The sequence below is a fragment of the Mobula birostris genome, chromosome 16, assembly GCF_030028105.1.
Source record: "Mobula birostris isolate sMobBir1 chromosome 16, sMobBir1.hap1, whole genome shotgun sequence".
Taxonomy (NCBI): Eukaryota; Metazoa; Chordata; class Chondrichthyes; order Myliobatiformes; family Myliobatidae; genus Mobula; species Mobula birostris.
Window position 1 is genome coordinate 53,338,695 of NC_092385.1, and position 14,575 is coordinate 53,353,269.

The following is a 14,575-nucleotide window of genomic DNA, read 5'->3' on the forward strand; positions in this document are numbered from 1 at the left end:
AAGGTAAATTCAGCACAAAAATAATTAATAAATCACTGATGGCAATGAGTATCATAAACAGTGAAGTTTCAGTCACACCTAGTGATTAATGAATTAAAAAAATACAGACACAGCATTAGTGCAAAAAACACCCGAGTAGCAGGCATATTAGCAAACAAAATGTTTGGTGGTGAAGAGAAATTTCTATTTATCAGATACCTGTCATCACAAATTCCTCTTGGTCCACTCATTGACATCGCCCAGGACACTAGATAGCAATGACTTACCATGTTTTGATGAAAGATCACCAACTTGAAATGTTAACTATTTCTCACTCTACAGATGCTGCCTGTTCCGATGAGAATTTCCAGCATTTCTGTTTCTGATTTCCAGCTTATGTAGTGTTTAGTTTTTGAATAAATATATGCTGCACACTTTAAAAAAAAGTGCATTTCTGCTGCTTCCAAAAGATTCATTTTTGCGTTCATGTAGCATTTCCATGTCTGATTACACTTAGAAAAAAGCAACACATGTAAAACCACATGGAGAACCACTGGATGTGGTATATTTGGATTTTCAAAAGGCTTTTGACAAGGTCCCACACAGGAGATTACTGTGCAAACTTAAAGCACATGGTATTGGGGGTAAGGTACTGATGTGGATAGAGTATTGGTTGGCAGACAGGAAGCAAAGAGTGGGAATAAACGGGACCTTTTCAGAATGGCAGGCAGTGGCTAGTGGGGTACCGCAAGGCTCAGTGCTGGGACCCCAGTTGTTTACAATATATATTAATGTCTTAGATGAGGGAATTAACTGCAGCATCTCCAAGTTTGCGGATGACACGAAGCTGGGTGGCAGTGTTAGCTGTGAGGAGGATGCTAAGAGGATGGAAGGTGACTTGGATAGGTTAGGTGAGTGGGCAAATTCATGGCAGATGCTATTTAATGTGGATAAATGTGAAGTTATCCACTTTGGTGGCAAAAACAGGAAAACAGATTATTATCTGAATGGTGGCCGATTAGGGAAAGGGGAGGTGCAACGAGACCTGGGTGTCATTATACACCAGTCATTGAAAGTGGGCATGCAGGTACAACAGGCGATGAAAAAGGCGAATGGTATGCTGGCATTCATAGCAAGAGGATTCGAGTACAGGAGCAGGGAGGTACTACTGCAGTTGTACAAGGCCTTGGTGAGACCACACCTGGAGTATTGTGCGCAGTTTTGGTCCCCTAATCTGAGGAAAGACATCCTTGCCATAGAGGGAGTACAAAGAAGGTTCACCAGATTGATTCCTGGGATGGCAGGACTTTCATATGATGAAAGACTGGATGAACTGGGCTTGTACTCGTTGGAATTTAGAAGATTGAGGGGGGATCTGATTGAAACGTATAAAATCCTAAAGGGATTGGACAGGCTAGATGCAGGAAGATTGTTCCCGATGTTGGGGAAGTCCAGAACGAGGGGTCACAGTTTGAGGATAAAGGGGAAGCCTTTTAGGACCGAGATTAGGAAAACTTCTTCACACACAGAGTGGTGAATGTGTGGAATTCTCTGCCACAGGAAACGGTTGAGGCCAGTTCATTGGCTATATTTAAGAGGGAGTTAGATATGGCCCTTGTGGCTAAGGGGATCAGGGGGTATGGAGAGAAGGCTGGTACAGGGTTCTGAGTTGGATGATCAGCCATGATCATACTGAATGGCGGTGCAGGCTCGAAGGGCCGAATGGCCTACTCCTGTACCTATTTTCTATGTTTCTAAAATGCTGGAGGAACTCAGCAGGCCAGGCAGCTGGAAAAGAGTAAGAGTAAGCAGTCGACATTTTGGGCCGAGATTTCAGCAGGTCCCCTGCTGAAGGGTCTCGGCCTGTAACATCGATTGTACTCCTCCAGCATTTTGCATGTGTTGCTTGGATTTCCAGCATCTGCAGATTTTCTCTTGTTTGTGACACCCAGAAAAAGCTTTTTTTTAATCTATAAAAGAAATATCTTATTCATATATGAACTTATTGCTCAGATAAATAGTCCAGTATTAAGTTTGGTGGCATTTCTAATACAGCCATACCAAGAGGAAGAGATTAATATAGGAGAGTTTAAAAAGAGAGGCATTGGGTGGAATCAGCAATATCAATATAGGACTGTTGGAGATGACCTTTCTGCTGATAGGTAGGAAGTCGCCTACTGTATATTACGGAAAGAAACTGTGAGAAAGCCAAGTTTTGGGTAGGTGAAACTGAAAGGACCAATGGGAAAGAAGGAAACGAAGTCTTTCAATTCAGTTTTTGACATCTCTTTTAACTTGTAACATGGTGTTAAATTTTGTTTTTCAAAGTTTCTTTAAAGCACCTTGACATTTTTACTGTGTTTAAGGTATTGTAAAAACCTACCTTGCTTGACAGCTACCAATTTGAATGTTCTTTTTTACACTACCTTTACATTTCTGCAATATTTTGTGTCAGAATTATGTTGTACCTTTTTCCTTAAGTCATAGGCTTACTGGCTATAAAATCCATCAAATATTTTAGAATCTGTGAATGCAAAAGCATCAAAGATATTCAAAATCTTGAGAATTAAATCCACATTAAACTTAATTATAAATATTCATTCAAACATAAGCATTGGTAAGTACAGCACTAGAAAACACTAAAAATGCAATTAGATACTTAAAAATAAAAAGATTATTTGAATTTAGATCATGCAATTTTAAAAATAATGCAAGTTACTCAAAGCTTATCTATCTCCCTCTCAGCTGTTCCTCTGCATTGAGGTAAATGGCATAGCTGAACCAGTAGTAGGTTTAACCTAACACAAATTTCCCTGAGCAAATACTAGGAAATTGGAAGGTAGCTACCTGCTACTAAGCTCCTGAAGTAGGAGATAAAGAAAGTACTATCTGTTCAAAACATAGCTAAGTCTTTTTGGAATTGACTGTGTTTCTAAAATCAAAATCTTTTTGTAATCTGAAAGCTAATTTAATCATGGTTCTAGTGCCACTTGCTTGAAGATTAGGAGATTTGGGACAATTCTTGGTGGAATCCACTGACAGCATGCTTTGAGGGGATGAATTGTGTTTCAAGGTGATAATAATATCTCTGACTACATGATTGGAGTCAATTTTTAATCCAACTTTTTGTTTTTTTTTAAAACTGGTATCATTCTTCTATGAGAAGAAAAGGTAGGAGGATATGAATTCAAGAGATTCTGCAGATGCTGGAAATCTAGAATGACACATGCAAAATACTGAAGGAACTCAGTAAGTCAGGCAGCATCTATAGTCAGGAATAAACAGTTGGCATTTTGGGTTGAGACTATTAGGACTGGAATGGAAGGGGGTAGAAGCTAGAATAAGGAGGTGGGGTGAGGTGAAGGATTAAGTAGGGAGAAACTACCGGAATTTAGAGAAATCAATGTTCATGCCGTCAGATTGGCCATGGATAGATAACAGAATGGGTATTGGAAGTTGAATTGAAATGGCTTGCCACTGGAGATTCTGTCTCTTGCGGAACACAGAATGAAGGTGCTTGACAAAGTGGTCCCCTCATCTGCGTCAGGGCTCACCAGTGTGGAGGAGGTCACACCAGGAGCAGCAGATACAATGAATGACCCCAACAGACTTGCAGGTCAGGTGTCGTCTCACCGGGAAGGAGTGTTTGGAGCCCTGAATGGTGATGAGGGAGACCATGTTGAGGGCAAGTATAGCATTTATCATGAGTTGTATAGTATAATTATTGTATCTGGTGCTCCTGGCAAACCCTATGCTATATTGGTGGGATTGATTGGGGAACTGCTGTGTCAAGCACTTTCACTCTGTCTGCTGCAAGAGGCAGGATCTCCCAGAGACTTCCCATTTCAATTTGACTGCCCATTCCCATTCCCATTCTGACATGTCGGTCCTTGGCTTCCTTTATTGCCACGATGGAGGCCAAGCTCAGGTTGGAGGAGCAATACCTCATATCCATATATTCTGTCTGGGTAGCTTCCAACCTATTGGCGTGAACACTGACTTCTCTAACGGCTGATTATTTCGTCCCCTCCCCCCCACCTACCTTTACTCCTTTCCCCTTCCCCCATCTTCTTATCGCAGCCTGTGCCCCATTCCTTTCCAGTCCTGATAAAGGGTGCTACGATAGTGCAGTGGTTAGTGCAACGCCACTACAGCTCAGGTTGTTGGAGTTCGGAGTTCAATTCTGGAGTCCTCTGTAAGTCGTCTGTGTGTCCTCCCCGTGTGTTTTTCCTGGGTGCTTTGGTTTGCTCCCACAGTCCAGAGACGTACTGGGCAAGTTAATTAGTCATTGTAAATAGTTTGGTGATTAGGTTAGCATTAAGTCGAGGTTGTTGGGGGTTGCTGAGTGGGATGGTTGGAAGGGCCTATTCTGCACTGTATCTCGAAAAATAAAAAAAAATAAATAAAACATCCATGCTGCAAAACATTGACTGTTTATTCCCCTCCAGAGATGCTGCTTGATTTGCTCAATTCCTCCGGCATTTTGTAAATGTTGCTCTAGAAGACTGAATGTAGTATGCTAGTAAATGTTTAATAACAAAATAAATAACTGATTTATGACTTGTACAAAGAATGTGGATATAATTGCAGAATATTAAACCTTAAACATTGTATGAAAATACTTCATCTTATTATCCAGATTAATTCAATTTCTACTGTATTGCCTGAGAGGATTTTGTGAATTTTCAATAATTTTATCTTTTCGCTTTCTAGATTGTTCACTTTGTGTACGGAAATTTTTATCATACAAGACCCAATGTCCGATATGTTGTGTGGTAAGTAAGATCTTTACTGTCCCGTTAAGGTTGAGGAGACAGCCATTCTTGAATATGCATGAGGAAGCAGAATATTGAATTTAATATTTTTCTGTGTTAGTCCATGGTCAACCTGCTCTGAGAGTTTGAAAATCTTGGGATTTATATAAACATTATATGATGTGGCTGTATGTCAGATGTTATACAGCCATGACTGCAACATATTTGGCATAAATATGTCCACAGGATTTATTATGATGTATTTATGTAATGTACCTATAATAGGAATACATCTTGAGAACTGGGGTCCAATCTTTTTATTCTTGAAATTGAAGGGCTGTCTGAAGTGTAAACAAATGTAATAAAAGCTGCCAAATAAATATGAAAAAAATAAACCGGAGAAAACTGCTTCCATTAATAAAAGGGCATCTTTTAAAATCAGCCTTTATTTATGGACATGGTCTTCGTGGTCTTTATTGGGGCTTTACTGCTGCAAGCTTGGTGGGTGGAGGGTGCTGAAGCTTTTTTCGCAGAAGTGGTTGAGGGTGGGGTCGTTGCTTTGCTGCTTGTGCATGGGAGGTGGCTGTAGGGGGCTTTGGGGTTCTAACATTCTATCTGTCACTTATTCTTTGGGGCACTCCTGTTTTTGTGGATGCCTGCGAAGAACAAGAATTTCAGGATGTATATTGAATACATTTCTCTGATATTAAATTGAACGATTGAGCCATTGAATTAGGAAAAAGGTGAAAGGCAGAAGATGCAAAGCAAAGGAAGTGTAAGGCACTGAGAGAAGCAATCAGTAAACAATGTGTTCTGGTGTTAATAGACTGATATATCATTTAAAGATCAAAAGTGGTAGAGAAATAAGGTGTTATGTGAGGATGAAAGAAATATCAACACTAAGGACAAAAGGAAAGCAAAAGAAAATTTATCATGAATATTGGCTTGGGACTTTGTAAGACTTGATTTTTGCTGAGTGTATGCATTCAGTGTATGTAACATTTGGAGAATTTTGCATTCTGTATATTATTTGTATGCTCTTATTATGATCATTTGTTAGTATTTTTTACTATGGTAGTGGTAGCTAACACTATTGGAAAATAGGGTCGAAGGTTTGCTCTGACTAAGAAAAATGCCTGCTGTTAGATCGAATGATGTGTCTGTCTAGAGCACAGGAATGGACAATGGATTCCCAGTGAACAAACTTTTTATATGCAATCAGCATAAGCTTGATTTGCACAGGCAACGAGTTTAAGTGTTGTGATCTTGAAACAAGCTTCATGTTATCTTTAGTTTGAATAGTTATTTTCATATTGGGGGTTGGTGTCAAATCTTATAGAACTTCATCTGTATCTCCTCCTCATTTACAGACCGTGACCGAACCAGAGCTGCTGAACAACAGAGTACTGGATGAATTAGTGAAGTGTTTTCGCACAGCAAGGTATAATTATTTTTTGTTTATTCTGCCCTTACTCAAGCATTTCCCCATTTTCTTAAACTAGACAGATAGGTAAACTTCAGTCCTGTGTAGTTGCAGTTTGAAGACGGCTTTACTATTCACCAATGCATTACAGTACGCAAGGAGCTGATGTAAAAAAACGGTACTTCTCGATCTTCTCATGAAAGGTAGATTCAAATATTAATTGAAATTCCTTTGACTTCTAACTAAGTGTTTCTATCTACTACTGACTAAATGAAATGTACAAATGATATACAATGGCCGACCTGATGTTGAAAGCTAATTGCTTAACCATGTGATATTGAGTAATCATCAACTGTAAACTCACAATTAAGCAATGATATCTAGTAATTAGAAATAACAAACTACATTAGATAGGACATAACATTGTTATTAAATAATTGGAATACAGGTTTCCCCTGCCATCCGAAGGTAGAGCGTTCCTATGAAATGGTTCATAAGCCGGAATGTCGTAAAGCGAAGAAGCAATTACCATTTATCTATATGGGACAAATTTGTGAGCGTTCGCAGACCCAAAAAATAACCTACCAAATCATGCCAAATAACACATAAAACCTAAAATAACAGTAACATATAGTAAAAGCAGGAATGATATGATAAATACACAGCCTATATAAAATAGAAATACTTTTCTACGATCATTGCCGCACAGTTCTCCGTAGCGAAAATCTCACGCAAGTGCTCTCGGCAGAAACACTCTCTCCAGTCACTTTAAGCTATGAAGCTGCCAAATCATACCAAATAACGCATAAAAATACACAGCCTATATAAAGTAGAAATAATGTATGTACAGTGCAGTGTCACTTACTGGAATTGGGAAGACAGCACTGAGCATACTGATGATGGTGTGTTAGGCTGAGTCGTTGGAGGTTGGGGTGGTGCAGTGGACCCCAACCTCCAGGCAGCAAACTGATACCGATCCACGGAGAATGCAGGGGTAGCCGGGACGCACCCAGCACATCTTTAAGAAAAAAGCCAAAATAAACAAGCTAATTAATTAGGTGCCGCCCGGCACGTAAATGTTGGCCCAGATCAGAGGCGACGCAATCGGCAATCGCCTCTGATCTGGGCCGACAATTATGTGCCGGGTGGCACCTAATTAATTAGCTTGTTTGTTTCGGCTTTTTTTCTTAAAGATGTGCTGGGTGCGTCCCGGCTACCGCTGCATTCTCTGCAGCAATGTATCGGTCCGCGGCCCGGGGATTGGGGTGGTGGGACACTGGGGTGTCATCTCATCGTTGTCTGCTTCCATCAGGTCAGGCAGGTCATCTTCTTCTATGTCTGCCTGCCTCGATGTCGAAGGTCGAGGTTCGTCGTCTGATGTGGAAGGCTTGGAAAATGACAGTATGCTTGACTGCTTAGCCTCGCGCATTTTCCTATCATACAATTCTTTGTAAGCACTCAAACCATTTGCAAATATGCCCTAAACCAATGTACCCTTTCAAAATTAAAGTCGTACTTTTCTGCAATCATTGAAGTGAAAAATCTCACGCAGTTGCTTCACGTTCAATTCCTGGACGACTTCACTTTCGGTCCGTTCGCTACTGCATTCCGTTTTGATTGTTATCCTTTCCTCTTCCAATTGCATCAGCTCTTCATTTATCAGTTCTTGGTCATAGGATGCCAAAACCTCTTCAACATCATCTTCGTCAGGTTCCACAAGCCAAACTCACTTTGTCCTTACTTTTCTCACCACGATCGAAACAGTTAATTATGTCTAGTTTTACGCTAGGTGTAACACCCTTACGAGCTCTTTTAGGCTTTTCTGATACCTTAGAACTCAACTTGCTAATCGGCACGTGCCGGCTAGAATGCAGTTCTGGGGGAGGAGCTTGGCTGCTCAGGGCGCGCACTGCCTTTTATTGCACGCTTCCTTTTCTCGTAACAGTGAAAACACCTTCTGTTAGTGAAACAGGTATCTAATGTAGGTCTTTCGTAACAGCGAGGTTTTGTAAAGCGAACGTTCGAAAAGCGGGGGTCACCTGTACAGTATGTTCTCTCATTTTGATGGCATTGGCCTGTTGTTCTTTTGATTGTATAAAGAATTTTAGAATTTTGCTTCCTTTCAGTGGATGAATATACAAATAAATAGTGGCACAGTATGTATATCTCAAGTCTATCAAAATTTAGGCACTTAGTATTTCGTGGGATTTTATTCTTTTGTTTTGTTAATATTGATTTGTTGCACCGTATTTTGTGCCAGCTTTTTCACCTTTCTCTTCTGGAGTTATTGTCTAAACCTGCAGATGTATCTGCTGGTAGTTGTTCTAAATGAACTTTCGGGTGGGGACTTCCGGGGTTGAGTATGGTGTGAGTCGGTGCGTGTGAGTGTGGCTCCCGATTTTTATTGAAAATCTACCTGTTTATCTTTGCCGTATGCTCGAGATAACTGAAAATTTACCATTGTGAACAATGCGGGACATAGCTGGACATTGAAATGGCAAGTAGAATGTACCTTCGAAGTAAAACTGGGGAAAAAGATAGCGAAGCCTCGAGCAAGAAGGCTGATGTTACAGTAATGGCGCCGTTGCACGCTGCTGGACCTGGACCTGGACCCGGACCCGGACCTGCGCTACCTGATGACTAGGGAGGCTTCGTTTAGTACTTATTACTGACATGACGCAAGCGGTGCATTCTGCCCTAAAAAGAGAACTTGAAGATGCTTTATCACCAGTGAATGCTACCATGGAACAAATTATGTCTTCTTACGAGTTGCACGACGAACGCATTTGTGAGGTTGAAGACGGCCTGAATGATTACAGTGACCGACTGGTGAGCGTCGAAGTTGCCATTGCAACTTTGCAGAGCGAAAACGCATTTCTGAAGGGAAAGCTAGATGACCTTGAAAGTCGGTTGCGGACATCCAATTTGAGAGTGGTCGGCATTCCTGAAAATTTGGAATGTTCGGACCCTGTTAAATTTATGACCGAGTTTTTTGACGAAGTGCTGGGGACAAATTTTTTCCCAAGGCCGTTCGTACTTTCGCGTGCTCACTGACTCGGACGTAAACCATCCGGTGTCTCTGGAGCCAAGCAAACGAGACCAAGAACGTTCCTGGTTTGCTTTCACTCCTTTCAAGATGAGCAACGCATCATCAATAGACGGAAGCAGGAGCTGTATTTCCGCAGACACCGGGTGTTTTTTAATGAAGACTTTAGTGCGGAGCTGGGTAGAAAACGAGCAGCTTTCAAGGAGGTGAAATCCCTGCTCTGCGAGAAAGGGGTCAGGTTTGGCCTCTTGTATCCTGCCCAGCTCCGGGTCATAAATGAAGGTGAAAAGCATTATTTCAATACACCAGAGGCAGCCAAAGAGTTTCACCATTCACGCTGCGGAGAAGAAGAATGAGAAGAGCAATGACTTTTTTTTTTAGGTGATTCATACAGCATTGAAGGGGCCTCATGCTGAGGCAAACATTTAATTTTCATAATCCACTTCTTTGTTCATTTTTTCCAGTTTAATTTGTGGAATGCGATCCGGTCAAACTGCTATGCTGCCGAAACTGATTAACAAAAACTTTCAACCAGCAAAATGTAAATATTTGGGATTTATATCTCGGGTGTTTAAGTTGCCTAGTGTTTTTAATGCTTAGCTTGACCTGTGTCATCTTTAGCCTATATGTTATATTAAAGGTAGTATAAGTGATAGGATAAATGTTAAGGAGGGGAGCCACCCTAGATTAGATTGAAAATTGGGCTGTATGGGGAATGCCTTGGAAGTTTTTTGTTGGGTACTGCCTGCGATCGTCCTCAATTGGGGAGGTAGATCTAGGTTTCGGGGGTTAATTTGGTTTTTCTGTTGTTTGTGTAAAGGGGTGGGGGGAATGTTTTGGGGGATTACCATGGCAGTTTATTCTTTTGTGTGTTACGGATTGATCAGACTTTCTTTTCATTGTGCGTTATTGTGTGCAATTTATGCTCTCGCATTGTTTTGGATTGTAGGCCCTGTGTGTCTTTTGATATGGTTAACGTGAGTGCTGCTGATGGAGGCCACCCGGTGAGGTTTATTTCTTGGAATGTAAAGGGGCTCAATGGTCCGGTTAAAAGAGCTAAAGTTTTCTTTCATCTGAAACAATTAAAAGCAGATATACTATTTCTACAAGACACATTTAAGAGTGGAGGACCATAATAGACTTCGTAAAGCATGGATTAGTCAGGTTTTTCATTCCGGGGGGGGGGGGGGGGTGGCAATATTAATCACCAAAAGAATGCAGTTCACAGCATCTGATGTAATCAGTGACCCTAATGGTCGCTTTATTATAGTCTCTGGCTCTCTCAGATACCTGTTATTTTGGTAAATGTTTATGCCCCTAATTGGGACGATGTCCAATTTGCAAATAAGATTTTGTCATTAATACCTCACCTGAATACACATAAGGTAATCTTTTCCGGAGATTTGAACTGTGCTATTGACCCATTACTTGATAGGTCTTGCCCTAGGGGAACATTTTCTGGTATGGCAAAGGCCTTCTCGATGTTTATGCAAGAAAATGGTTATATGGATCCTTGGAGATTTTTGAATCCATCAGTTAGGCAATTCTCTTTCTTTTCTTATGTTCACCACTCCTATTCCAGGCTAGACTATTTCTTTATAGATAACTCCTTGATACCAATGATTGGACAAATTGAATACACTGCTATAGTTATATCTAATCACTCGCCCGTGAAACTGGACCTATGTTTTCCTTTAAACATTAGAGAACGGCCTCTGTGGAGACTTAACCCCCTTTTGCTTTCTAATGAGAAACTTTGTAGTTATATATCGGCTAACATTGACATAGTCTTCGAGACTAACAAAACTGAGTCGGTAACGTATTCTTTACTTTGGGAAACTTTAAAAGCTTATTTGAGGGGTCAAATAATATCTTATACTTCACATGCCAATAAAGAGCGTAGGAAGGAAATGCAAATGTTATTGCAATTTATTTTGGACCTGGATAGAAAATACTCTGAGGCACCCACTGCAGAATTATATAAAAGCCGGGTTGATTTGCAAGCAAAGTTTAATCTTCTATCTACAAACCTATCAGAACAATTAATTCTTAAGACACGTGGCCTCTATTATGAATATGGTGACAAGGCGAGCGGCTTATGACTCATCAGTTGAAACGTCAAGCTGCATCACGACTTATTCCTCAGATAAGAGACACGCACCAAAACTTGACAAGCAATCCAAAAGAGATTAATAACATCTTTGCAACTTTTTATTCCTCTCTGTATGCCTCAGAGTTCCCCTCAGATAAAACAAATATGGAACTTTTTTTAGATAATTTGGAAATACCAACTCTTGATCCAGAGGAGGTGGAGAACCTAGGTCGGGCTCTTGGGCAGGAAGAGATTAATAATGCCATTATGGCTATGCAGAGCGGTAAGTCCCCAGGTCCTGATGGTTATCCAATAGAATTTTATAAGAAATTTAAGGATAAGCTCATAAGAATGGCTCCTTACCCCTTTCTCTTTCACAGGCAGCTATTTCACTACTTCTTAAAAAGGACAAGGACCCGACTCAATGTGGATCATATCGCCCCATCTCACTTTTGAATGTGGATGTGAAAATTTTGGCTAAAGTGCTTGCATGCCGTTTTAGAACGTCCCCTTCCCAAGATAATTTCAGACGATCAAACAAGTTTTATTAAAAATCGCCATTCTTTTTTTAATATCCGTCGACTGGCTGATGTGGTTTATTCACCCAGTGATTCTCCAAGTCCGGAGGTTGTTATCTCCTTGGACACGGAGAAGGCGTTTGATAGAGTGGAATGGGTATACTTGTTTAGTGTCTTGGAGAAATTTGGATTTGGCAGAATATTTGTAGCTTGGGTTAAGCTATTATACCACTCGCCTTTAGCATGTATACAGACAAATTATTTTCGATCTGACTATTTCCCATTAACACGTGGCACTGGCCAAGGCTGCCTATTGTCCCTTCTTCTTTTTGCAATTGCAATTGAGCCTCTTCCTATTGCACTTAAGTCAACTACATTATTTCAGGATGTTAGAAAAGGGGACATGGAACACCGTGTATCCCTATATGCTGATGACCTCTTACTTTATGTTAGCGACCCTGTAGGTAGTAGTCCTGCTATTGTGTCATTATTAGGTCAATTTGGAGCCTTCTCTGGCTATAAACTGAACTTTCAAAAAAGCAAATGCTTTCCCATTAATAACTTGGCCCTACAGATCCGACAGGAATCTTTGCCTTTTCCTTTATCTCAAGATGGTTTTGTATACCTATGAATACATATTACTCGCTCTTTTACATCTTTGTTTGAAGCTAACTACAGGCCTCAGGTTAGCCAAATGAAGGCTGATTTTGAGAGATGGCGCAGTTTACCCCTTACTATAGCTGGGAGAATTCAAACAGTGAAAATGACTATACTTCCTGGATTTCTTTATTTGTTTCAGTGTTTGCCAGTTTTCTTATCTAAGTTATTTTTTAAATCAGTCGACCAAGCTATAACCTCCTTTATTTGGGAAAATAAGGTCCCAAGGGTTAATAAACACACTGTCCAAAGAGGTCGTGACGTAGGTGGAGTGGGTCTTCCCAGCTTTATTCATTATTACTGGGCATCGAACATTCAAAAAGTATTATTTTGGCTCCACCGACCAGATATAATCTGGTGCCTGCTTGAGTCACGGTCTTGCCACTCCTCGTCTCTCCCAGCTTTGGTGTATTCTTCCTTACCATTGAAATCCTCTCAATTCACATCTAACCCGGTCGTGGTCTCCACCCTCAAAATTTTTAATCAATTTTGCTGCCACTATAAGTTCATATCAGCTTCAGTTTTGGGCCCCATTCAGAAAAACCATTTATTTCCTCCCTCCACATTCGATTCAGCTTTCAGACAATGGGGTTTGAACGGTCTTAGGTGCTTTGAGGATTTGTATACTGATAGCATATTTGATAGTTTTGATAACCTGCGCGGTAAGTATGATCTTCCGCATAATCATTTTTTTAAAATACCTGCAGATTCGCCACTTTGTCAAGGAAAAATTTCCCTCTTTTCCTGATCTACCACCTGCTATGTTATGGGAAAAACTCACTCTTAGCTTTAACAATAAAGGGCTGATCTCTGAACTATACCCTCAGCTGATGTCTTTGGGAGTTCAAGATCTAAACAAAACTAAGAATAGGTGGGAGGATGACCTCAGTATGGATCTGGCTGAGGAATATTGGGCAAAAGTATTGAATAGGGTTCATTTCTCATCATCATGTGCTAGACTGGGGCTCATACAATTTAAAGTTTTACACAGGGTACATTTAAGTAAAGCCAGACTTGCAGACATATACCCAGGGACAGACGCTGGCTGTGCAGGTTTTCCTTCGCTCTGGCTGGTTTAGTACATGCATTTTGGTCATGCCCTCAGCTTGATGACTATTGGGCACTGGTTTTTAAAATTATCAGTGAGGTTTTGGGGGTGACACTGAGACCTTGCCCTCTTATAGCTGTATTTGGTGTGGCAGATGATGATTTGGGTTTAAATGCAAGCCAGTCGGATATCATTGCATTTATATCGCTATTGGCCCGTAGGAGAATTTTGCTGGTTTGGAAATCTGCCACTCGCCCAACTGCTGCTGCTTGATTAGAAGATGTAATGTTTTTTCTGAAATTAGAAAAGATTAAATTCACTTTGAGGGGGTCTGTGAAAAAGTTCTATTTGAAATGGGGACCTTTCTTATCATATTTTGGGAGTCTTAAGGAATTACCCACTAGTTGAGGGCATTTGATTGTACTTGGGAAGTTGCCTCCCATTTAACACGCTTATAATTTACCTCACAGGGTGGTTGATGAATTGTAAATATGAGTGTATTTTGGATCATCTGACATGTTGCAGATGTGTGTGAGCCGTCGTCTTGAAGTAGTGTGGGGGGTATGGGTGTGAAATGTCCGTACTTGTATTTGTAAATTGTTGTGTTGTAAATATATTAGCTGCCGTGATATGTTCGGGGAGGGTGGGTGGGAGGAGTTTTGTTTGGGGGTACGATATAAAAGCAAAATGGAGGAAAATGTAATCCATTATATATTCTGTATTGTGTCATTCCTTCAATAAAAATAAAAAAATAAAAAAAATAAATAAATGAACTTTCGTGTGTTGGATGCATAATATTTACTGATAGGGGCATCATGTATTAGCCACGTCTTGATAGCTGCCTAAGCTTTTCACCAGGATGCACTGAAGAGAGGCCAGATAAAAAGTTAAGTTGTGCATTCTGGTCTCAAGGTAAATTAAATCAATTCCAATGAATTCTGGTTGCACTATTTCTGAGACTGGCTAGCTTCCATGCATTGTAGAATTGAAAGTGAGATCATCTGTTTGCTCTGGGTCTTTTGTACTCTGTGGCTGGCAACTGCGTTATCATGATGTGT

At 40.5% G+C, this 14,575-nt stretch overlaps 1 protein-coding gene across 2 annotated transcripts in view; it reads left to right on the top strand.

Moving 5' to 3' along the window:
- Nucleotides 1-14,575, top strand: part of rad18 (RAD18 E3 ubiquitin protein ligase) — a 280,171-nt gene that overhangs the window by 21,988 nt on the left and 243,608 nt on the right. For both annotated transcript variants that reach the window (XM_072280649.1, XM_072280650.1), the window contains exons 3-4: nt 4,693-4,754; nt 6,104-6,174. In XM_072280649.1, coding sequence (XP_072136750.1) covers nt 4,693-4,754; nt 6,104-6,174 — 133 coding nt within the window. The remainder of the gene's footprint in view (nt 1-4,692; nt 4,755-6,103; nt 6,175-14,575) is intronic.